This window comes from Mastacembelus armatus, chromosome 1 (assembly GCF_900324485.2).
Source record: "Mastacembelus armatus chromosome 1, fMasArm1.2, whole genome shotgun sequence".
Classification (NCBI taxonomy): Eukaryota; Metazoa; Chordata; class Actinopteri; order Synbranchiformes; family Mastacembelidae; genus Mastacembelus; species Mastacembelus armatus.
In genome coordinates this window covers 20576320-20599842 of record NC_046633.1, presented here as the reverse complement: position 1 = coordinate 20599842, position 23523 = coordinate 20576320, and the positions used below count along the sequence as shown (strand labels likewise).

Below are 23523 nucleotides of genomic sequence, written 5' to 3'. Positions count from 1 at the left end.
GAGTGTGATGTGAAACAGTGGTTCTAATGCTTATGATAATCCAGGTGTGGGTGCTCTGCTTTCAAAGGTCAAGAACCTCTGATGTAAGGTCCTGGACTGAGATGTGCTAGAAGTCTGTGGTATTACAACAGGGATTTCTGAATCCATCTCAGGTCACAACCTTTCTGAAATGGTGCAAGTGCAAGGTGATGTTACATTAGAATGATAACCATGACATGTGTGCCATGTGGGATCTCCCCTGGCAGTTATTCAACACTATCGTCAAGAAAGTCTAAGGCAGGTGTAAAAGTTGTGCAATGTGTGCCAGATACTGACCTTGATGCCAGACAGTTGCTGTCTACTGCGACGCGATCCAGAGCTGCTGTGGATTGAGTTTACATCTCCAGATATGTCAAGATGAACTATAACTATAACCTAAGATTCTTTTTGTTTGAGGATTACATGCCGGTACATGACATAAAAATAAATGCAAACACTGAAATGATAAAAACTAGTATGATGAAACGCTAAAGATGAAAACGTACATACTTTTGCCAAGTAAATGAATTATTATATTTGTGAATTTAAACAAAGCAGTTTTTCTTTTAAATTATCAAAATCTTCCCTAAAGGATTTGTATAAAACACACAAGTGATATAAGCAAGTGTAATTTCAATATGACTTGTGCTGTAAACTTTACATTCTATTATGCTGTAATTTAAAAAAAAATATTGAATAAACTTTAAAATCTCAACTCCAATAACCATCAAATATTTCACATTAACTGAGTGAGACCTTTCCAATGTAGAAATACTGAAACCATGTGAGGGGCATCAGGTATTAGTGACAGAGCACCACCTAGTGGTCACATAACACTAAGTGTTGAACAGTATATTTTTATTCTTTTATTACTTTTGTATGTTTTCCAATAACATAAAAAGGAACATAACATGTTAAAAGCAGAGTTGAAACTAGGTACAACATATGACAAGCTTAATCTCAACAATGTATCCGCTAAGGAAATAAAATAATTACAACTTACTACTGAAGACATGAGTTTCTTCAGAGCCCAGTTAGTTATGGGCCACTGAATCAGTTCTGTTTAATGTACTGAGGCAGCCAGGGGGCTGTGTAGACTTCCAAAATGAATATCTGGAATCAAACCTTTCATATATTTCAATGACCTAAAAACAGGAAATTACACAGTACAGTAACAACCATAAAAAGGAACCACACCCTTTAAACACTTTCAGCCATTTGGCCAATTACAACAGATACATGTTAGTACTGTTTTATGAGTACAAAGAGTATACATTACAGAGACCTTTCAGAGTGAACAGGTACACTCTCTTATCAAGGATGGCAACAAAAACTGCACTGGGCTGTCAGGTTTCAGATTAACAATCTTCATCTAAGTCATATCAAAACTGTCTCAACTGTACACAAGATGATTGTTCTGAAAAGGTCCTGAAGGTTTGTTGGCTTTAAGAGCACTTCTCAGCACAATGACAGATTACAAAAACAAAAGTCACAACTGGCTTGTTATTAAAAAAACAAAAAACATCACAGTAACAAATGATAATGTGCTCTCCTCAGGACCTTTTCAGACAATATAAAAACTTTCTGTGTGTGTGTGTGTGGAAACGTGTGCCAGATCCACACAGCAGCAATGCAGGAAAAGGTGTCAAAACCAGTGTCCCCTGAAATGATGCCAAAATCAAACTATCAATAATTTTCAGATGGGGCTTATTGGGTGCATTGAAAAGAACATATCCACCAGTAGAGAAGGTTTTAGTTCATTTTTAATAGAAGGACCCTAAAGGGCTGGTGGATTGAGGGTGACATTTCTGTTATTGAAGGCTTAGAGCTATGCAGTGCACTGTAGAGGCAGGGAATAAGGGGGCAAGGAAGATGAGGAAGAGCTGAAGACTATTAACCATGGGTGGTGTCGTCCTCCACAAAGTCTTTGGCCTGCTCTGCTGTGATCACATCGATGTGACTCACCTAAAAAACACACACACAGTTTATGACCAACTGTTGCCTTGATTTGATCTACTCAAAGCAGTTATTGCTAAAAAACTCAAAAAAAAAAGAAATAGTGTACTTTCACCAGTCTTGCAGATCAGAATCAGTAATAATGACAGACTAGCTGTGCTGAAAAATGTAGGTGTCTGATCACTATCAACCTCAATTTGTAAAAGAAATAAACAGTGTTACTGTGAAGATGCTCAGTTCTTTGATAACTAAAAACAGACAACAGAACTGTGGAAAACTGAAAGGGGTAAAAATAAGTTGTAGTTTCCCTACAGACATAAGATCTCTAAAAGTATTGATGATGATGATGATGATGCAGCACAGGCAGAGACTTGTGTGCAACCCGCTCTGTTTTCATCCAAGGTCTGGTGCTATTTGGAACAGACATGTCAGACAAACCTTATTATGACTAACAGCAGCTCAATAGTTTTTGTTTGCCAGGCTACACAACTCTCATTTCTCCTTCTTTAACTCACCACAGACACTGAGCCTTTTTCAATCACTGCTTTGGATCCATGCTGAGTTAGGTCTTGTTGCTTGATCTCAGAAATCTCCGGCAGTGCATTTCATATCTCAATCTTAGGAATGAGGATTTTATCATCATAGCTATTAGTGCTTTTTGGACATAAGTAGAGCCATGAGCTGTGTTGGGCATCATCACACAGACAATACTAGTTAGAAGGTTATACTTACTCCAGGTTTTGGTCTCGCCAAGATAATTGTTGATAATTATGTAAATGTACTGTTATACATCAAGTGCAATTAATCTTTGAGCAACACTGAGACTGTCAAGACTGCCCATAGCCTGTGTGTGAGAAAGCTCTTTAGATCAGATTAAACTTGAATGATCCCTGTGGATGAGCGAGCCAATCCATAACTAGTAAGAGAAACAGAAGACTTGAGGGGGAAGCCTCACCTTGTTTCTGAATTTGACACCATAGAACTTGTCAGCAGACTCGAGCAGCTCAGGCCTGAAGGTAGTGGTAATGAACTGGGCATGGCCAGCCAGCTCCACAATCATGTCTGAAATGAACATACAACATGACAATAGTACCTCAGTTTACATTTGCTAGGACTGATAAAATGATCTAAATATATTTTTCCATTTGATCACAATTGTTTTGTAATGATCCCTGTGGAAAACTAAGCTTCATGAAAGTAGTTCAGAGCTGTTATATGTAATTGTATTGGATTACAACAGTCTATGGTTTTCTTTTCACTGTTACTGTATTAGATTCCCTATATTTTTCTAAGCTCACACATATACTAGCATCTTACCAGAGACGGCTTTTCTGTGCTGGGCGTCGAGGGCCTGGTCGATCTCATCAAACAGGTAGAAAGGAGCAGGATCACACTTCTGGATGGCAAATATCAGAGCCAGAGCCACTAGAGATTTCTGACCTCCAGACAGCTGCTGCATCTCTCTCATCTCACCTTGCTTCCCTGTGAATGACACCTACACATGACAGAAAGGTAAGTGCATGAGGCACAAAGAAATTTGCTAATTTGACTTTAAATATCTTTGGCATATAAGATTCTCAGTTTGGGGAAAAGAGATGACCAAAAAGGCTGTGCCATTATGCAAGCTTTGACACATGATACATTAAACATATAAATAAGAGTGAAGGAAATCATATATCACTCATTGCATGACCACCATCACTTCTTGGTTCTTGGATCGGGTGTCCAAGTATATGTTGACAATACTCCAGAAATATACATGTTCCCAGAAAAAAACTCAAACAAGCTCTTAGACTAGAAGTACACTGTGATAAAATATCCTCTGTTTTAGTACTTGGCTAAAGAGAGACTTTCAAAAACATGGGACTGTAAGGCTTACTGCAGCGGTTTGAATGTGTAAATCATGTAAAGTAGATAATTCAGAACCAGAAAAGATTTTTACTTTGCATTTTGTTAATATTTTACATCATCATTCTACATGACTGATTTAAAAACACAGATTTTAACAGTAAACGCATATCTTGTGATTTAAAAATGACATACAACAGCTGCTGAAAATGACAGCATAGATAAAATAAACTGAAAATGGTATTTACCCTAATGCCAACTCCAGTGAACTGATCCACTGAAGGAACGCTGCTCTGTGAGCCAGAGCCCCTCTCACTGTCTGCACCACCCTCTCCTTCATCCTGAGACTGGCTGCCTTCAGCATCTCCCTTCTTCATCACCAGCGTAGCTTTGCCACCTGGCACCAGCTTCTGAAAAACCTCGCTGAAGTTCTTCGACACCTAAGGGAGAGAATATGTGGCAAGAAGAACCTCAAAGTGAATTTTAGCTACACTAGTCAGATGTTAGTTACAATTATCAAATAATATGACAAAAAAAAACAACAAAAAAAAAAAGACTCCAGTTGGGTGAATTCATTAGAAATGTTCTGCCACGACAGTATATTAAATGAAATGGAAGCAAATATACATACGCAGAAACAGACTAATGTGGCTAAGATATTTACTGACAAACTATCTTACCACCAGACTGCATTAATGCCACAATCCAACAAAACTAGGTTTGTTTCACTAAAGAGACCATATACATCACGGACACTAGTGACTGATGTCAAGACACAAGTTCAATGTACGTATCTCTAAAGGCTCTGAACAGTCCGACCAAGTACCTGTTTGAAGGTGAGCTGGATGGCTTCATACTTGCGTAGCTCTAAGACGTTCATCAGCTCCATGATGGATTTGTAGCCACGGTCCAACTCATCCTGACGCTTAATGAGCTTTTCCTTCTGCTCAGAGAAGTTGACAAACTGGTCCAGAGCTTTTTTGTTGACATGACTGTACTTTTTCAGCTCTGTGTTGCACTGCTCCAGTTTTCGGAACAACTGTTGGAAGGGGGTAAAAAAAGGAAAGAATTAAAGACCATGAGCTACAGGCTGGCAGTCTGTCAGTACCATGATTTTTTTGTTTTTCCAGAGCTTTGTCAAAAATGTGATTTCTAAGTGCTAATAATGGTTTATTTATCACATTCAAGGTGCTCTACATAATATGTAATTAAGTTTTAAAACACAGATTCCTATATAAAACATCAATAGTTAAAATAATTTAGTCGCAGACCTGCAAATTTTAAGATAATTTTTTTCCTGCTGAAATATAAAAACAAGATTCTTAACAGGCAGAAGTTTTGAAATGCCAGAGAGCAGCTCTATACTGCGATTATCATTGTGTTCATTAATATCACTTGTTGACTTAAACAGGAACATAAATTCATTGCGTAAGCATTTCAGAATAGGTATTTTAAAGTGCTTTGCCAGAATCTATTCATAACAGAAGATGACATGACCTGATTAATTAAAAACAGCTTAGTCTGGCTCATAAGTGACACACGCTTGCCAGACTCTCAAGCTATAAATTCATCCTTCTGAATCACTAATGACTGAGGAAACATGAGCGAGTGCCATTATTACTTGGGCTTCACATCCACTTCTGCAATCAGTGCCACCATCTTGCCCCCGAGCTGTGTCCCTTGGAGAAAGATTAGCTATGTGGAGTGCTTCAGAAAGTGTGAGGCTATTTTCAGCGTTGTCAAGAACAGGAGACGAGACACAAGTGTGCACACACACAGCTCAGACACTGTGAAAGATGCAGCTAAGTCCATTCAACTCTGTGCTCCCAGAGGCAACTGGCTAAAAAAATGTAAGACAGACAAAAACATAAAACAGACTAACTTGTGACTGAGTCACTGATGAGTGGGTGGGATGTGATGACCTTGGTCCTTAGGAGACCTGGGTCCTTAGGAGACCTGGGTCCTTAGGAGACCTGGGTCTATCTGTACACGCACACTGTGTGTACCCAGTCTGTGTCAGGTAGTAAGATGGGTTGCATAGAAAAGTTCACCTTCAGTAGATCAACTTAGTTATTATGCTCAAACTTGCACTATTTTTTTTTATATCAGCAATTACCCAAATGACTATGTGTAATTTAGAAGCTCAGAGGGACAATGCCACAGCAAATTATCACCTTCTGCCATTCCTCTCATCTTTATAGATCATTGTAATATCCTTGAGCTCAGTGTTTAAGGTCCACAGCTTTACTGTTTTGGTTAAGTCTCACTGTTCTCCTCAAACTCATTTTCAGCTGCAGTATGTAGGTGTTTTTGGTAAAAAAAAAAAAAAAAAGTATGACAAATAAAACAATTGCTACTTGACCAACACCAAACAACAGACAAGAACAGTTCAAGACAAGCTGGTGGATGCAGCGGAGCATTTAGCTGCAAAAGAGCAAAATATTTGCCTCAAGAGTTAATGGAAAATTGGCCAGAATATTAAAACTAAATTTACGAAGTGGACATAAAGAAGCTATCCAAAGGAATTATTATTTTGCTGTGTGTGTGTGTATGTGTGTGTGTGTGTGTGTGTTCGCAGCTTGTCCCACTGCTCACAAGTGTACAAGAAAAATAACAACTCTAATTGATGCCAGTGTTGCCTGGCAGAGGAATTACACCAGAAGGCCACACTGGTCATCAATAAACAACATGCCTGTTCTCATGTACCTGTTTGAGTGTGAGGGTCTGGTACTTCTCAAAGGCCTCCTGAGGCAGTGAGCCAAGCTCTCTGATCTTCTTCATGCACTCTTCTTTCTTCTTGAGCAGCATGCCTTGCCTGTTAGTCATCTTCTCCAGCTCCTTGGTGTCATGGTTGATGGCGTCATTCTGCTCTTTCTCAATGGTCTTCCAGCGGTCCATGTTTTTTATGTGGTCCTTGATCTCTGCCTCTGTCTTATCAATTAGAGTATCCAGATCTGGAAAAGACAAAATAGGGGGGGAAGGGAGGTGCAGTAGAAGTGAAGGGTTTTATTCCAATAGAAACTAATAGGGTTTTTCCACTAGCACTACTTGGCTTTACTCGACTATTTTTTTTTGATTTTCCATTAGGGGATAGTACCTGGGAGCAGGTACTTTTTTAGTACTACTCGGCCAAGGTTCCAAGCGAGCTGAGCCCATACTATAGTGTGACGTCAACAGACTGCAGGCCACTGATTGGACAGGGAGTGACGTCACTGAAAGTCATGAGCACTATGTCCGACACAAGAATCAATTTCTATTTTTATGGTCCTTAGCGAAGCGAATTCAGTTTTGCACCCTACTGGTAATATCCTCACCTGTGGTCACCTGTAATAGTTCTCTGTTAAATACTGACTGGAATTTCTTGAATTTCTTAACACACTTGAGGGCAGTAGTTGTATTTTTTTTTTAAGTCATGTTAGACAAAGGAAAAATATCTCTATTCAACCGTAGTAATCCATATTACGGAAAGAAGTGCTCAGCGAAGAGAAACGACAGCACGTGAAGCTCTACTTTAAGATATGAGCGTCTGTCAAAGTTTCTTCAAGTGCAGCAACAAAAATCATTAAATACTACAGTACAAACTGGGTAAAGAGGGAAAGGAAGTGCGTACGTTCTACTGCAGGGGGATCTGTTAGGATCTGTTGATTAAATATCAACAGATCCTAATTTGTTCTACTCAGGAACAAGTGCTTTCTGACTGCTGCATGCTATCAACCTCCTCTGAGTCATATTTATGCAACCGTGCACCAGGCTGTCTCTGGAAGAACATTGTCCAATTTGTGAGTCAAACACATCACAGCAACTCTCACCATCTGCTGGCAGTACCAGCCCAAAGAGGACAGTGTACAGTTCCTCTATTTAGATTCACACAGCAAATTTGGCCAAATGCATAATAAACAGGTATTTACGAGTACAGGTTATAGACACTAAACAAAAACAAGCCTTGTTTTGTTAAGAGAAAAAATACTTAATGACATGGAATTTATGTGGTAATGTGCACTGCATTAAAGATAAATAAAAGTAATTACAGAATGCAAAAATCATTTTAAGGTCGTTTTTTTTTTTTTTTTTACATTTTTATGGCCTTTATTAAAGTATTTGTGTGTGATAATCATTTGTGTGTGTTAATCTGATGGAAATCAGAAATGATGGTGCTGGTCTACAACAACAATTCTAGTGTATTAGGCCAATGCAGACTCATTTGCAAAAGCTGAAGAGCAATGAAATACTCTCACTACACACTGATACTATTTTAAAAATATCTGAATCACTATGACCATTCATTCCTACAGTTGCTGGTCTTCTGAGAAATGTTGCTTTTAGTTCTTTTTAATATATATCTCATTCAAAATTACACTGCAACAATACTAATATGACAATATCCAAAATGTCACTGAGATTACTTAATTTTACCACAGGCAAGATTGCATTAACTGGAAACTATCACCCATGATAAGATAATGCTTCTGATATGCTGCTTGAAGAACTGCAAAAGTAAAAAAACAGTTTGCAGCTTGTGCTGATTTTAATGGTTTACTGTCTGCTCATGCAAACTTCACACTAAACCACCTCTCTGTTATGTCTTCAGGACATTTTGTACCTTCTGATCGAGTCAAAGTCTCTTTCACACGTTTGTTGATGCCGTCCAGCTCAGATGTTGTGGCTGTGAGCACTGTCCCTCCCTCAGTCTCTCGCAGCTCGTTTAGCTCCTGTATCAATGCAAATTAGGCCACATCAAAAAAGGGGGTCATGAAAATTCAAAAAACCCTCTTCTGACTAGTATGAATCAAAGCTTTGAATCCAAGTCTCTTCATTTACAACAGCACATAATTTCAACACATTACATCAACTGCAATCACTAACAGCTGCAAATTAAAAATCTGATGTATGATGACATATAAGACACTAACAATTACAAGTTATAATTAAATCTGACATTATGGGATAGAAATATATTCTGCATGTAGCTGTATTATGAGATGTTTCTAGGGCATTTTAAGGGATAATGTACCTGCTCTACTTGGTCAAGACGCTTCCGTAAATTCTCATTGAGATATGTTTCCACTCTGGTCATGATGCCTTCCAGTTTGATCCTCTCGTTCAACAACTGTCTGTTGTCCTGTGGAAGGGCAAAGGGATCACCACAGCCCAAAAAAGGTTAGCACTGTCTTGCCAGGTGTAGATAAACAAGACATGAATACAGTCCCAGCAATTCAATATGTAAAAGTCCTTGGCACAGTTATTTTTTCTTGCTGTATCAACTTGATTGAAGTAATCTGACTCATAGTGACAAAGTGAAAACCCGTCAGAAATGAGCCATGATGCCCAATAACTCTCTGTACACCCCCAATGCAGAGCTTGGGACAATATTATAAAACCATTTCTTTCTAAGAAGTACTGAATCAGGGGTTTGAATACTTTGGTAAATAAGAGATTTTAGTTCTACATCTAAATTCTAAATCTACATCACAATAAAGTACAGTAGTCAATAATTGCTTCACTCTGCACAGAATAAAACTGTTACTAAAAATTGTATGCAAGCAATCTCCAATAAATGTTTACTATATGTGTCGTTACCGCTGAACTACAAATAAGAGCATTCATCACTGTATGGTCTTTACCAAAAATTGCATACAACCATGCATGTACTTCCAGTTACAGCCAGAAAAGTGCTATCTTAACAAAACCTCATGAAAACAAAACCAAGTGCTGTAAACAATACAATTTGACAACTGCCAACATGGTAGAACCATACATGAAAGGTTCAACGTTGTGGGGTGTAGATGTTGTGTAATGATAGTGGGAATGCCCAAGAGTTCATTGAGGTGAGAGCTGAGAGCAGCTGGCAGTGAAAGAGAGAGGGGTGATGCTGGATCACAGGAACATTCCACACACAGCTGCTGTCTGCTCTCTCACCTCAGTCAGGTCATCTGAATAAACTAGAGGAAAGGAAACCAGAGAAACAACAGGTGTATTCTCTGAACTACAGCTAAGCATTGGTATGCACCCACGATTTGAACTCTTTCAAGATGTGAGAAACTGCCCTAGACCATACGTGTCTGTCCCATTCTCATTGCTGACCTGCTGGAGCTGACGGATCTCATCATTGAGGTCATCTACTCGTCTCTGGTCCTCCAGGCTCAGTTGAGAAAGTAGATCTGTACCCAGCTCGGCCTTCAGAGACTCCCTAGTGGACTCCATGGCATGGAGGCTGGCCTCCAGACTTTGAAGACTGCGTTGCTGGGGAGAATTCATAGGAATAAAAGATAAACATCAGCAAACAACAACAGGCTGACCCTCAAGCTTTTAGTATGCAAAACAATAATAAAATATTTTTAATTCAGGGCTTAATGACTATGTAGTATCACAAAAATCAGCACATGATTACCTTGGGCATGAATGTCTTCTCTGACTGCTGCCTCTTCTCCTTCAGCATCTTCATCTCTGACAGGATACTGTCTCTGGATGCCTTAAATTTCCTTTGTTGTGTTTCAATCTGCTGCATCTGGTTCATCAGTTGGTCAATCTCATTGTTGATGCGTGGAGGCAGCCGTTAAGGAATTGCAAAGCTAGTGTTGGATAAGCATTTCATCTAAAATTGTATATGCTGTGATTCCCAACAGGATAGAGGTAGGACAAAAATAATTGTGCACAAAGGATGAAAAAATATAAGCAACAAAGACTTTCCTCATTTGCAAATAATATCACGGGACAGTTTTTAGTGCAAACCAGAGTCAATCAATAACGTAATTGGGCTTAGGAAGAAAGACTGTGACATCACTGACGTACAGGCTGAGGATTAATGAGGGCTGCACACAGTCATCATTAAGCTACTTTAACTGACAGGCTTATTGATCTTGCAGGACTGGAGCACTCCTCTGAGCCTTAAAGGTTTAACGGGACTCAATAAACACTGAGGCCGATCAATCTGCTGATTTGAAAAGGCGACAGGAAGTCAGACAGCCGCCCTGCCTGTCACCCACGGCAGATTTGGATAACAGAGGACCATCTAATCTTGAATGGGATCAGCTAACACCAGGTTACTAACTGCCTGAAAATAAATTATTTTTGAAAGGAAAACCTGTATTGATCTCTTTGATGACCACTTTAACTCTTATGAATAAAATATAAATTATTAGGTTTCACGTAACTTAGTCAATAAGGGCTACAGCAGTTAGAAGTCAAAATGCAAAAGAACTTACAGCATGACCTCAGTGCTTCTAATGCAATGTGGTGTTGGTGGTAAAATAAAGACTGCAACTTAAAATAGAAGGAATAAGTGAGGTCCATCAGTGCAAAATTCACGCTTACTGACGTGGCTGAGGTGGAAAGTGAACAACAAGAAGCTTTTAAATAATTGATCTATTCTCTGACTCACCACTGCAGAAGTGAAGGACAAGCAATATGTCATTAGCTCACCCATCCATTTCACCTAACTACTCGTACATATACGTAATTATCAAGTGCACACAGCAACCTCCATGCGCACTACTGGCTGTGAGTGAGAAACTGTACATAATCACCCAGGTGAGCAAATACATAGATAATCATAACTCGGCGGAAGTGACCCCATTCAAAAACATGTTGTCTATGTAAACACAAATCCTGTCTGATCCACCTGTTTTTCCTTCATGCGCTGCAGCACTGAGTCATGGCTCTGGTCGATATGACCTAACCATACAGTTAATGCTTCCTGACCTGCTTAGACCATCTCATTACATTCAAGTCAGCCTCTTGCTGACATGCAAAACACAGGCTCAGACATAAGACATCAACCTGCACATTGGTGAGTGCAGCACCCAAGGGCTTATTAATTTTTTCCCCATTTGGCTTATTATTGAAAATAGTTCAAAATGTGTATCCATGATGAAATGATCATTTGGTAAAGCTTTATGGAAACAGTATGACTCTCTTCAGAGTAATCAGCTTCTCCCAAACTCAGCGAACAGAAACACAGGATAAGTAAGACTTTCTGATCTATATCAAAATGTTCATCAGTAATGTCTGATGTCTGATTCTTAAAGGCAATATTTTTAACTCCAATACAAATTACAAACTGAACATTTTCATTTTAAATTACTTAAATTATTTTGATAAAGCATCTCTGTGGGTATCAACATTATCATGATGAACACACCAATATATTTTAGTAGAAAGGATATGTTCAATGTTCCTACGCAGGTTCTCATTGAGCTTGGCTTCTAGCTCACCTAGCTCCTCTTCAGCCTTCCTCATGTCTTTCTGCAGTTCCAGACGAGACTTTCTGGTATCATAGTAGCCTCCTGTCAGTGCTCCACGGTGGCTCACCTGGTCACCTAGGAGGCCACAACAAAATGTACTCTACATAAGAGAAAACAGGCTACTACAACACAATACAGTACAGTTTTAAAGGAACCAGCCAATGTGTGTTTTCAGAAGACAATACCAAACCTCTTAACCTACACCAACCCAAACCTACATTGAGGCAGACAGTTTCACTAAGAGTAGGATTCACAGTAAACAGGATGAATAGGTAAAATAATCAGTCAATACTCAGAGTATTTTCCACAGCCAATATTTGCATGGAAATGTTTCACATAATAGAATTGATCATTACAGAGTAAAAGACTAAGTATTAGCTTTAGCTTTGTAAATGTATGTGCAATATCAAGCATTGAAAAATGTACTTTGAGAGGCCAACCAAAATCATCCAGCACACTGGTATCAGACTGAATAGTAAAAAACAAAAATATAGTTTTGTTTTAACAGATAACTGCTGACTCACATTTGGTCTGAAACTGTATGTTTTGGTGAGAACTTTATGATTTTATGTTCTCACTCCAGTATGTTTCAGGGGTAGCTGTGTACGCTGTACTATGTGTTGCAGATTAACTTACCCTCCAGAGTTATACAGTCCATGGTGAAAGCTCTCGCCAGCTGGGTGGAAACTTCCATGCTGCGACAGATCAGGGTCTTCCCAAACACGTGCTTGAAGGCTTTGTCAAAGTTGGGGCTGTAGCGCAGCTTACTGATCATGGGGATAGCGTCCTTATGGGGGCAAAATCAATTTGGGATGAACACAGTGACAAATACTACGCATCTTTGAACAACAACTATCTTTGAATGGCTAAAAGTGTTTAATATGTTTAGTGTGATTGGTAAAATCATGCGAATATATCAGCACTAAGCAATATTAGTTCTGGTTTATTTCAGATTTGAGATAAAGAGGATAAGGCAACAGTAAGTGTATGATTGAATCTTTTTACATCAGGTGTTCTAGAGTTAATTTTACTGTCAGGCTCTTTCCTTCTTACAAAGATACATTACTCACGTTGGTCTCTGGGTAGGCAGTGTCCCTAACGTCCAGCTTACTCAGGGGCAGGAATGTGACTTCTCCAGGTAGGTTCATTTTGTTGAACTCTGTGAGTATTTTAGTGCTGACTTCATCAGTCTCTACAATGTGGTAGAAAAGCCTGAGTGCAAACAGGAAGAAATTCAGACAGAAAAATAAGAAAATAAGGAGTTAGAAATGCATGGGTTTGCAACACTGAGATCAATTTTCTTTTACCAAAATGCATATCAGATATCAAGAAAAAAAAAAAGAAAATAACATAGGCCCTAAAGCATATGGTTATCTGACTGTGCAGACATAGGAACAACTTAACACTACGCACGACACCCTTGTAGTTACATTTGTTTTGGCACAGAGAAAGTTTAGCCACTGTTGTGCCTCACCACTTCAGCTTAGGAGAGATATTTTACTGAAAACCACCACCAGGAGCTGGCACAAAAAAAAAAAAAACTGCACTCACCTGGTACCTGCAGTCACCTCCACACAGGTGTAAAAAGCAGGCTCACAGTCAAAGTTATTCATGACGATGCCATGGTAACCATTTATGACATGCTGGTTGATGCCTTTACGACGAAAATGCTCAAGGACTTTGTTGATGCTGTCAATGCCGTTGAGAATGGCCTGGAGGAAAACAAAAGAAGGAATTAAAACTTTCAATATATTATTTATCAAGTCTAGAGTGAAGTCAACAATACTGTATAAGTATTAATATAAAGTGTTTATGACATTGCAATCTTTACTGAATGATCTAATAAATTATCTCTACATATTTGTTTGTTCTAAAAAGTAGCTACAGTGAAATAATCCTCACACAGGCAGCATGACATGTCAACCCACCTTATTAGATTAAAACATCCTCATTACAATGTCAACCTTGTGAAACTTGCAAAACTATGCATTGACAAAGACCCCAAATTAAAATGGCAACTCATATTGTGGAGCAGATAACTACTCCATTAAAGCCTGGAGAAGGGATGAGTCAGACAGGACCAATAAAAGAAAATTAAAAGACGGACATTTGTCCATGAAACCACAAACAGCTCCGTACCATTTCAGCAGACATTATTCAGAAGTGATATTTGATTGAAGCATAACCAGAAGAGAGAATTTGCAGTTTCTGAATGTGGCAGGGGAGTGAGTAATACGTAAAATTAGCAAGCTATGATAAGCCAGCAGCGAAGCAGAATGACTCCGTCTGATATACCCATCCTGACTCTGGCTGAGCAAAAAAGGGAATCCTTTGAGGTATTTAGGCAGGGTAATTTGGAGAGAGAGGTACTTTTTCCACTGTATTTATCAATGCCTTTCACACATCACTACTGCAACTAAGAGTGGACATGTGTGTTTAAAGATTCAGCAGATGCTGTTAGTGTCATCCTAAGAAAAATGGAGTTAAGTGTGTGTATGGTTACAAACAATGTGATACAAATAATCTGTTATCAGTTTCTATACTCTAAAAAGGAATTTCCATTTCTGTACTCACACACGCCTTTCACTTGTATTCATAAGGAAGCATTAGGCATCATATACTTGTATTGTTAAATCACTAATTACGCAATCATGCACAGTGGCACAGACCTTGCCAGTGGCCGCTCGAAGAAGCTGTTGTTTCTTCTCCAGGTCCTCTCGTTTGGCTGCTAAAGCCTGCTGCTCTGCGTTCTCCTCACGCCACAGGTAGCTGGATAGACATAGACAGTCACACAGTGTTCACTTATGTCACCAGAAAGACCAAAATCCAAATGCAGTCATGATACGTCAAAAACCAGTGAAAACAACAACAACAACAACAAAAAAAAAAAAACAATGGCACCATACTAAAATTGTTCTTTTTAAACAAGTCTTTATTTATAAATTCATCCATCATCTATACCCAGTTATTCCTATTTAGGATCACAGGGACCTGCTGGAGCCTATCCCAGCTCTCTTTGGGTGAAAGGCAGGGGTCCACCCTGGACAGGTCCCCAGTCCATCACAGGGCCACATAGAGACAAACAACCTCACACACTCACACTCACTCCTATGGGCAATTTAGAGTCACCAATCAACCTGACATACATGTTTTTGGACTGTGGGAGGAAACCAGAGTACCTGGAGAAAACCCACACAAGCACAGGGAGAACATGCAAACTCCACACAAACCTGGGACCTTAGCGCTAACCACTAAGCCATCGCCCTGCCCTTATTTATAAATTGTTTACATTAAATCCTACAAAAATAGGACAATTTTCTTAAAAACTAATTTTCAAAGCACATTCCTTGTCAATTTAAAGTGTACTTGTCAATTGAAATAACATCCTGATTCTCTTTATAGAGAATCAGGATGCAGTATTCATGCTCAGGATTGCCACATTATTTTAAAGTGTTTTTATTTTTATGTACTAGATTGAGAGCACTTTCTGCTATCCTCAAGTGAACAGCATATTTGCTCAATGTTTGATAAACAATCAAATTTAAATAACTAAAACAAAACAGTCTCTCTCGTTTGCATTACATTGCTTTATTTTTATTTGTTTATTCATATTTTTAAATCACAGACTAGTAATTGCTTGCAGCTGTGGGGTCTGCATATTCTTTCTATAAACGCTGTCATTATGCTGCCCTTTCACCCACTAGACTAAAACAATGGATCACAGTAAACTGGAGGGTGCATGATAGATTCACTAAATGACAAACATGAAGACATTCAACTGAATTTTATTATTTATTTATTATTTACTTTATTTTTAGATTTAGTCATCATAATGGCTGAATTTAATGGAATTAAGTTACAAAAAGACCATAAATGCAATTGAAACTGTCTTATTGCATTAATACCTGACTATATTTTCACTGCTAACTCACAACATATTCAACAGAGGTCTGAGGCATTGTTTATGGTGTTATACAAGCAAACCACGTTAAGTGGATAGAAAAGCCCGAGCTGAAACAGCATTTAATTAAATAGAAGGATAAACAATTCAACCTTTCTGCTTAATGCAACATCCAGGTACAGCTGAAAGACTCACCTGAATTGACTGATGCTATACTTTGCATTGCCCGATGATAACATCAAGAGCACAGACCAGGTGTGAACTCACATCAAGTAAACCCTAACCCTAACCCTGAGGTCAAAGATGAGGTTGGAAGGAAAGACAAGGTTCTTACTTTCTTTCACTCTGCAGCTCATCTTTCCTGTTCTTCACCTCATAATACTTTTTGTCCAGTTCCTCAACACGGGTCTTCACTTCATTGAGATCTTGATCAAGTTTCTAAAAGACAAGTTTAAGTGGGTCAGATGCACTCCCCTGTCAGAAGGCTACATTAAAACAATGGAAACAATAAAAACAGACAGACAGGGCAGGTGAATTAAAGCAGCAGTCTAGCTACAAATCTTCATCACAAAGACATGGAGAAGTAATTGAACAGATCTGAGTTGACTTACATTATACTGCTCCAAGTTCTTCTCCTTGTTCGTCTCTGTGTCCTCCAGGTCTTTGTGGATAGCCGCAATCTGCCTCTTTTTATCATTGATGGCCTGGTCCAGAGACTTCAGCTCCTTCTTGATCCACTTGTCCCTCTCCTCCTTAGAGGTGAACTGGCTGCCACGACCCTGCTTTGCATATAAGTCTGTCCTCTCCTGTGTAGCCTGGGCCAGTCTGTAAAGAACAATGGAAGAAGTTCAGATGTAATAACCTAAACCAGAAATTCACACAGGAAGTCTGGTTAGAAGTCATTTGAATTATCCTCTTTTCCCAAAAAAAGGTAGATGTAATTTTTTCATTTGTCTACCAAAGTGCTCGTTGCTTTGACCATTTAAAGCCTTACATAGACGACAGGACTGCTGAATATAATTTCCTTGCTGTCTAGTGCAACAGAAGCAGCAGCGTTCTGTTTATTTAGGCCTTACAAAGGAACATGAAGAAACTACTTGGCAGCAGAATCCACAAATATCAGATGTGCATCCACCTCTAGATCTCTCGCTGTCACAATGTATTCCAGTGTGATGACTGACTCATCGAGTTCTGACTGGTCACCAGCTACTCAAGAGACCATAGCCAAAGATGAGTCATCCCTACCTGGAGATGCCACGCTCCTCTTTTTCCTTTACCATGTTGAATTTGGGTTCGGTTTCCTGCAGCTCTTTTTGCTTCTCCTCAATTTTCTCCAGCAGCTTCTGACGTTCCTTCAGCAAACGTTTCTAAATGAGCAAGAACAGGATATTTTACAACGAACCCTCAAAAAAGAAAAAATGCAAGCTAAGTAGGAAGGGAAAAAAGTATACACTGACCAGATACACTGACAGTAGAAGAATATAGATGTATGATTAGGTTAAGAGAGATATCCTGAGAAGTGCAGGCTCTAAAAAGACATTTAAAGAAACCCCACCACACAAGACACACCTCAATACAGTGTAATCAGTATATTTTTACCTACACAGTATTCAGACCTATAATTCATTATTTTGTAGAAGCTATTTTGGCAACAATTATAGCCTACAGCAGTCTTCTTGGGTGTCTAAAAGGTTTTCACATCAAGATTTGGGCAATTTACGTCATTCTTCCACACAGTGCCTCACAGATGTTATCAGACGTGAAGCATACATGAACTGCCATCTTCAGGTCTCTCCACAGATGAGCTGTTTTTACTTTGTAATTATGAGTGATTGAGAGTAGATTGGTAGGCCAAAATGACAAATGTACCAATTTAAAATGAATCATACACCACAATAAAGGGTGCAAAAAGTGAAGGGGTCCAAATACTTTCTGAAGCCACTGTTTACACAAATTCACACTTCCTATTTCCACCAGAACTGATGCTGCTTGTAAACCTTTGACACAACTAAAGCCATGCAATATTACTGAGAAACTCTACTTTGGGCAATGAACACAAAATAACGGCTGTCAGTTCAGAGAACCACCAGCAGAGAGGACAAGTGATAGTGTGTAAAACCATATTGAAACTCTTCCACCAAACACACAATCTACACACCGTCTACTGAGTTCAGCATGGGTGATGATGGCTGTGGGTCATCCGACTACTATAAACATCTCCACATGCTCCTCCAAAAACAACATGTAACCTCAGCAGATAACTTATGCAGGTCTGCTTCCCTACTACTTGCTATTGTGCTCTATTAACTTTGTGCTGATACTGTGCCAGACAAAGCTAGGTGAACTCAATCCAACCACCAGCATGCTGCCTGGGACCCCAGAAACTTCACAGATGGAGCCCATATAGCTGTTATGTGCAATTATCATTATTCATATTCAAACATAAGCACAAACCAAACATTAGCCCATATGAAAAGTGATCCATGCCAGTTCTGTACACAGAGCCTCACGCCAGAGGAGATGTATAGTGCAGCCGATGGCAGAGTCTGATATGCCGGCTGGTACTTTGTCTATTTTGGTTCTCTATTCATCCTAATGTTGGACCGGCACACGTTCTGCTGACAGATGGAGCACTGAAACTGTCAAATATATACCTCAGGACAAACTTCTTTTTTTGAATAGAATGAGGGTAAAATATCTATCGACTTGGATCATTGCTTCCTAAAAAAAAGTCTTAAGTTTATAAATGAATTACTTATCAAACAAAAATAAAAATGGTTGTAGTTTTTAAACTATCAAGCCATTTTATGAGTCATATTACTGGAAACTGAAAACCTTTTTACTGTTGGACTAAGCATAAAATGTAATACATCACTCTGGGCTGTGAAAAATTATACTGCACTTTTTAAAAACTATACTATGCTATAGACTTCATAGTTATATTGAAAATTGAAAGAAATCAAATCCACAGATTAAATTAACAGATTTGCAAGGGCCATAAAAATTGAAAGAAACATCCCTGCCGAGTCTATTTCGAGTCGGTATTTGCACTCCTGTTTGTAACTTGCAACACAGGTGAGTTGTGTAGACGAAAAGAGAAAAAGACCTCTCTCTATCGCACATACAGGGAGAGTGCAGGGAAAAGGGGAGGGAGACACTTGGTGCAGAATCACATATGCAGAGTGACGCAGATGGGAGGCTTCCGTACCCTCTGTTCACTGTTGCCTGCCAGCTCGTCCTGCAGGTCCTTGGCCTTTAGCTCGAGCTTGGTCCTCTGCTTGATCTGCTCCTGGCGCTCAGCCGACAGCTGCTCTCGCTCCTCCTTCATGGCAGAGATCTTGGACTTCAGCTCCCGCACAACACGCTCTGTCTCCTATGATGCAGGAGCCAAAATAATAAAAAAGGGTGCGAGATTTCATTCAAAGAAGAGTAAGCACAGCAACTTGTTTCTCAATTTATCTACAAAGGCCCCAGAGTACCAGGAGAGTTGGGAATATTCACCCTCGAAAAATATGCCTAAACTGACACATGATGGCCTTACATGTAAGCCAAATACTTCAAAGTGGTTTGTATAGTGTTTTGCATGTTTGTCTTAAAAAGGGCTCAAAATGTAATGTTAAATTGTTTTTTTCCCCTATTTATTTCCCTCAACATTGTTGTAGTAACTTTGTGATTCAAACCTATACTTGTAATAGCCCGTTAAAGCTTTCCAAGGTCTGTCATACTATGATATATTCAGACGTATATTTTTTTTAGTACAAGAAGGGATTTCACTCAATCTCCCAAAGACAAATTCCACTCAACATCCTTCATAGTACTTCACTAACAATTGTTTTACCTTGCTAAAGATAATATTGTGTTCATAACTACAATGTTGATTTTTCACCTGTTGCGAAATACAAATATGGATTTAATTTTTTAGATAGAATTCTTTACCTCTACTTTGTCTCTGGCATCTTGCTGGGCATCACGTAGCTGTCTGGATTTGTCTCCACAGGTCTCTCTCTTGGAAGACAACTGAAAAAAGAAATAAATAAAACAAAAATCTTGGTTTTGATGCTGTACACAAAAAACAATTATTTGTGCACAGGGCACAGTGACATTAATTCGTTTTTAAAGAATTTTATATACGTAAGTATGTATGTGTGTGTATGTGTGTACTTTCCCCTACACTCAGAAAGTCTAGCATGTTCAGTTTACTTTCGTGTGTATATACTGTACATTTTTCCTCTTGATTTTACTACCTCATCTAGTTTGGCCCGAGTTTCATTTAGCTCCTGGTTGTAGATGGTATACTCCAGGGCTCTTCTCATCTTGTCCCACTTCTGGTACTGAGCCAGCTCCTCCTTCTCATCCTCCAGCGTGTGAAGACGTTCCTCTATGTACTTCAGCAATTCATTGATCTTCTCTCGCTTCCCCTCTGGCAAACACACACACCGGATTGTAAAAGTAAAACTTCTGTTAAGTGCACACTCAATTTTCTGAATGTGACATTAGCTCACACTGGTAATGATTTACTGGTGATGGCTGTTTAGCCTGTTGTTACAGGAACTGTATGTTGCTCATTGTCATGCACTTTTTTATTATTATTATTGTAGTAGTAGTAATAATAGGACCATCATAAGCCTAAAATCTGAAAATCCTGAAAAGAAGTGCAGTTACCCGGTAGAAAGTGTAACATGCTTTCCCACTGTTAAATGGCACTGTTTCAATGTTACTTACACAATAAGAATAATAACCCAAACATGAAAGAGACCTTGAACACAAGTTGTTTCCAGTGGAGGAGATAAAAAAAATAACTCATTTTGTCTAAGAAACAATAGTGCTAGGAAGCTTTTACCTGTCTCCTTCATGAGAGAAATACTCTCCTCCTTTCGCTCATCATACACTCTTGTCCCTGCTACCTCTCTCAGCAGCTTCAGACGCTGGGAGTCAGGTGCCGTGGCCATTTGGTTAATCTGCATGAAACATTGCAAAAATAAATAAAATGGGATATCCTGTTCCTTAATTCCCTCACTTAAAACAACACATTACATTTAGTAGATATTAACATTTAATTTTAGTAGTTAGCACCAATCCTTCCGTCTGATCATAGTGCAGGTTATGATTTTTATGTTAACATATCAGCCCTCCTTTGACAGCCCTGGTTGCACATAGCACAGTACTGAAAAGCTATGACAAGTCTGATCTTGGCACTCCCTTCTCACCTTTCCCTGCTTGACGATGTAGTAAGGGTTACTGCGGGAGAAGCCGGCACTCTCCAGAAGGTTCATGACATCATTCTTACTGCAATGATAACAGACACCATGAAATGAGTGATTGCATGGAATCACAGAGGTGTCATTTCCTGAGGACGCAAACAGTCAGAAATACTTACGTCACCATCTTCTTGTCTAAGAAGTACTGATCCTTCTTTGCACCAATGACACGGCGAAGAGAGACCTCCTCTTTGTCGATCTAGAGGGAAAGACATTTATGATTGGTCAAAGGGGGAATGACCAAGCAGCACAACCAGCTGGCTATATCACAGTGTGCATGATTAGTGTCATTCCCAGATAAAAACAATATTTGGATTTCTAGAGTGTTACAATCAACCTACTGCCATCAGAGGAGTAGTTAGCACTGTGTGTTGTGTAAGTGTCATACTTATATTCTTTGGTTAAAATGGCACTAGTGGTATACACACAGTGTGTTTGGCCAATCTAAATGACATCCTGATGTCCCAGTACACCTCAAGCCAGTATTCATCACTTAGACAGGCATACGCTTTATATCATTTTGTAATGTTAACACAGACAACAGCATATTATTTGTTAGTCTTCCTTCACAACTGATCCTGAAACATTGCAAAAAAAAAAAAAAAAAAAGATCTGTATCAAGAATTACATCAACAAAATCAATATGAAATGCCTGCCATACTGACCGGAAGCCGGTTGTCAGAGTTGTCAAATATAATCTCCACAAATGCCGAAATGACACGAGGACCAGTTCCCTCCTATAGTGACAGGGGAGGTAAGGCACTTTAACACAACAATTAGATATTTACATTTATTTAAAGCATTTTCCAGTGGGTTTCATTCTCCATCACCACTAATGACATATCAGAAATGTAACTATTGAGACAACTGTAATCTATCCATTATTCGAACGTTACACAAGCATTTGTTAATGTATGTATGTCTAAGAATACATACTTTTCTAAACAACCACTGTGTTACAGAGCCACTTGTAAAACCAAAACTTGGATCTATATTGCTTCTTATATTTGCCTGTACTTACATGGAGCAAGGCCAGACGCTGTTCAGGTCGCAGGTGGCTGAACTCATCACTGAGCACAAACTGGATGGCTAAGAAACAGAGAGAAAAAACAGTTTCAGATGCCAATAAATACAGAAGAAGAGAAGATGTTTGACTGCTATATGATGAAATCCATTGAGGCTGACATACCATAGAAAAAGTTACTTTTTCCTGACCCATTTCGTCCAACTGTAACAGCAAAAACACAAAATAAATGACATTACAACATATGCCCAAACCTTTGGCACACCGATTTTGGTCTAGCAAAGTACCTGTATGAGGCCAAACATCTCTTTATATCATATACACACATTAAGGAAAAACAAAGTATAATTAAGATAAGCACATACTCACCAATGACATTGTGCTTTGGACTAAAGGGGTCTACCACAGTTTGGTCCCTGTAACTTCTGAACCCCTGGATGATTACCTGCACAAAGCCCCCATACACAACCTCACGTTAACTCATTATTGCAACTAGACATGCCCATATGAAAGACTTTTATTTGCAAGCCAGAAACAACATTAGTTCCTACTGCCGTTCCCCAATATAGATGCAACGTTATCAATGACAACATGATGATTATATGATGATGACTATAATTATGATAATATCATAACCGGGGCACGACGTTCATCGTCAGGGCCTCGGCTGGCGGAACCTGTGAACAGTTTGCGCTCAAGCCGTGCTGGCTTGCATGTTTGCTACCCAGATAACCCACAGGCTAGACATCCACTGTCCCATTAAAGCGTAATTAGCATATCATGAAAGAATATGCATACTGGTGGGAAAACAAGAACTCTGCTAACACAACGTTAGCCGTGTAGCCTTAGCTTAGCAGATTGCAAAGGGGGACGGGCCATTCAATTCAAAGTTAATAACGTTGTAGCTTGTGCTAACTAGCATTAAGAAGCTGGCTATTTAACTCACAAGTACATTTGGTGTTATTTAGCTAAAATGTGCAATTCAATTACGGCTGTGGTGTGTGAAAACCAGCAGATTTAAGATCAGGTTGAGCTAGCAAACGTCAGGCCAGTACAATCCAGTGTCGTTAGCTCACCTGTTTGATGTACATTGCCGTCTAATCAGGGGGTTTGCTTCGCTGAATCTGCAGATAAACTCCCCTCTCCACTAAACTGGAGAACTCGGGAATTTAATAACCCACACGTAATAGTATATTGGAAACTTTACTGATACATTCAAAACTGGTGAAAACCTGTGGCAAGAGAAAATAACATGCAAAATGGCGGCGTGGGCGGGCT

General features: G+C 39.2%; 1 protein-coding gene across 1 annotated transcript; it reads right to left on the bottom strand.

Moving 5' to 3' along the window:
- Window positions 1–859: 859 nt before the first annotated feature.
- smc3 (structural maintenance of chromosomes 3) lies at window positions 860–23509 on the bottom strand. The gene is made up of 29 exons (XM_026303367.1): window positions 23322–23509; window positions 22615–22690; window positions 22411–22449; window positions 22243–22310; window positions 21887–21958; window positions 21341–21420; window positions 21171–21249; window positions 20804–20921; window positions 20208–20383; window positions 19900–19980; window positions 19172–19336; window positions 17209–17330; window positions 16575–16788; window positions 16298–16401; window positions 14732–14831; window positions 13614–13774; window positions 13133–13274; window positions 12699–12849; window positions 11985–12137; window positions 10211–10362; window positions 9904–10062; window positions 8834–8941; window positions 8423–8531; window positions 6529–6776; window positions 4649–4861; window positions 4071–4262; window positions 3292–3469; window positions 2930–3036; window positions 860–1983 (listed from the first exon to the last, which is right to left on the bottom strand). Exons 1-29 carry the CDS (start codon window positions 23334–23336, stop codon window positions 1912–1914), a joined length of 3654 nt encoding a protein of 1217 aa, XP_026159152.1. The 5' UTR covers window positions 23337–23509; the 3' UTR covers window positions 860–1911.
- Between the last annotated feature and the right edge of the window lie 14 nt (window positions 23510–23523).

What these genes read in the sequence shown, in the direction of transcription:
- smc3 (XM_026303367.1), bottom strand. An exon ending in GAGCTGCAGAGTGAAAGAAA is followed by an intron (nt 14,832 to 16,297) that starts GTAAGAACCTTG and finishes ATGTCTATCCAG; the next exon opens with CTACCTGTGGCGTGAGGAGA. An exon ending in CTGCCTACCCAGAGACCAAC is followed by an intron (nt 12,850 to 13,132) that starts GTGAGTAATGTA and finishes TGCCCCCATAAG; the next exon opens with GACGCTATCCCCATGATCAG.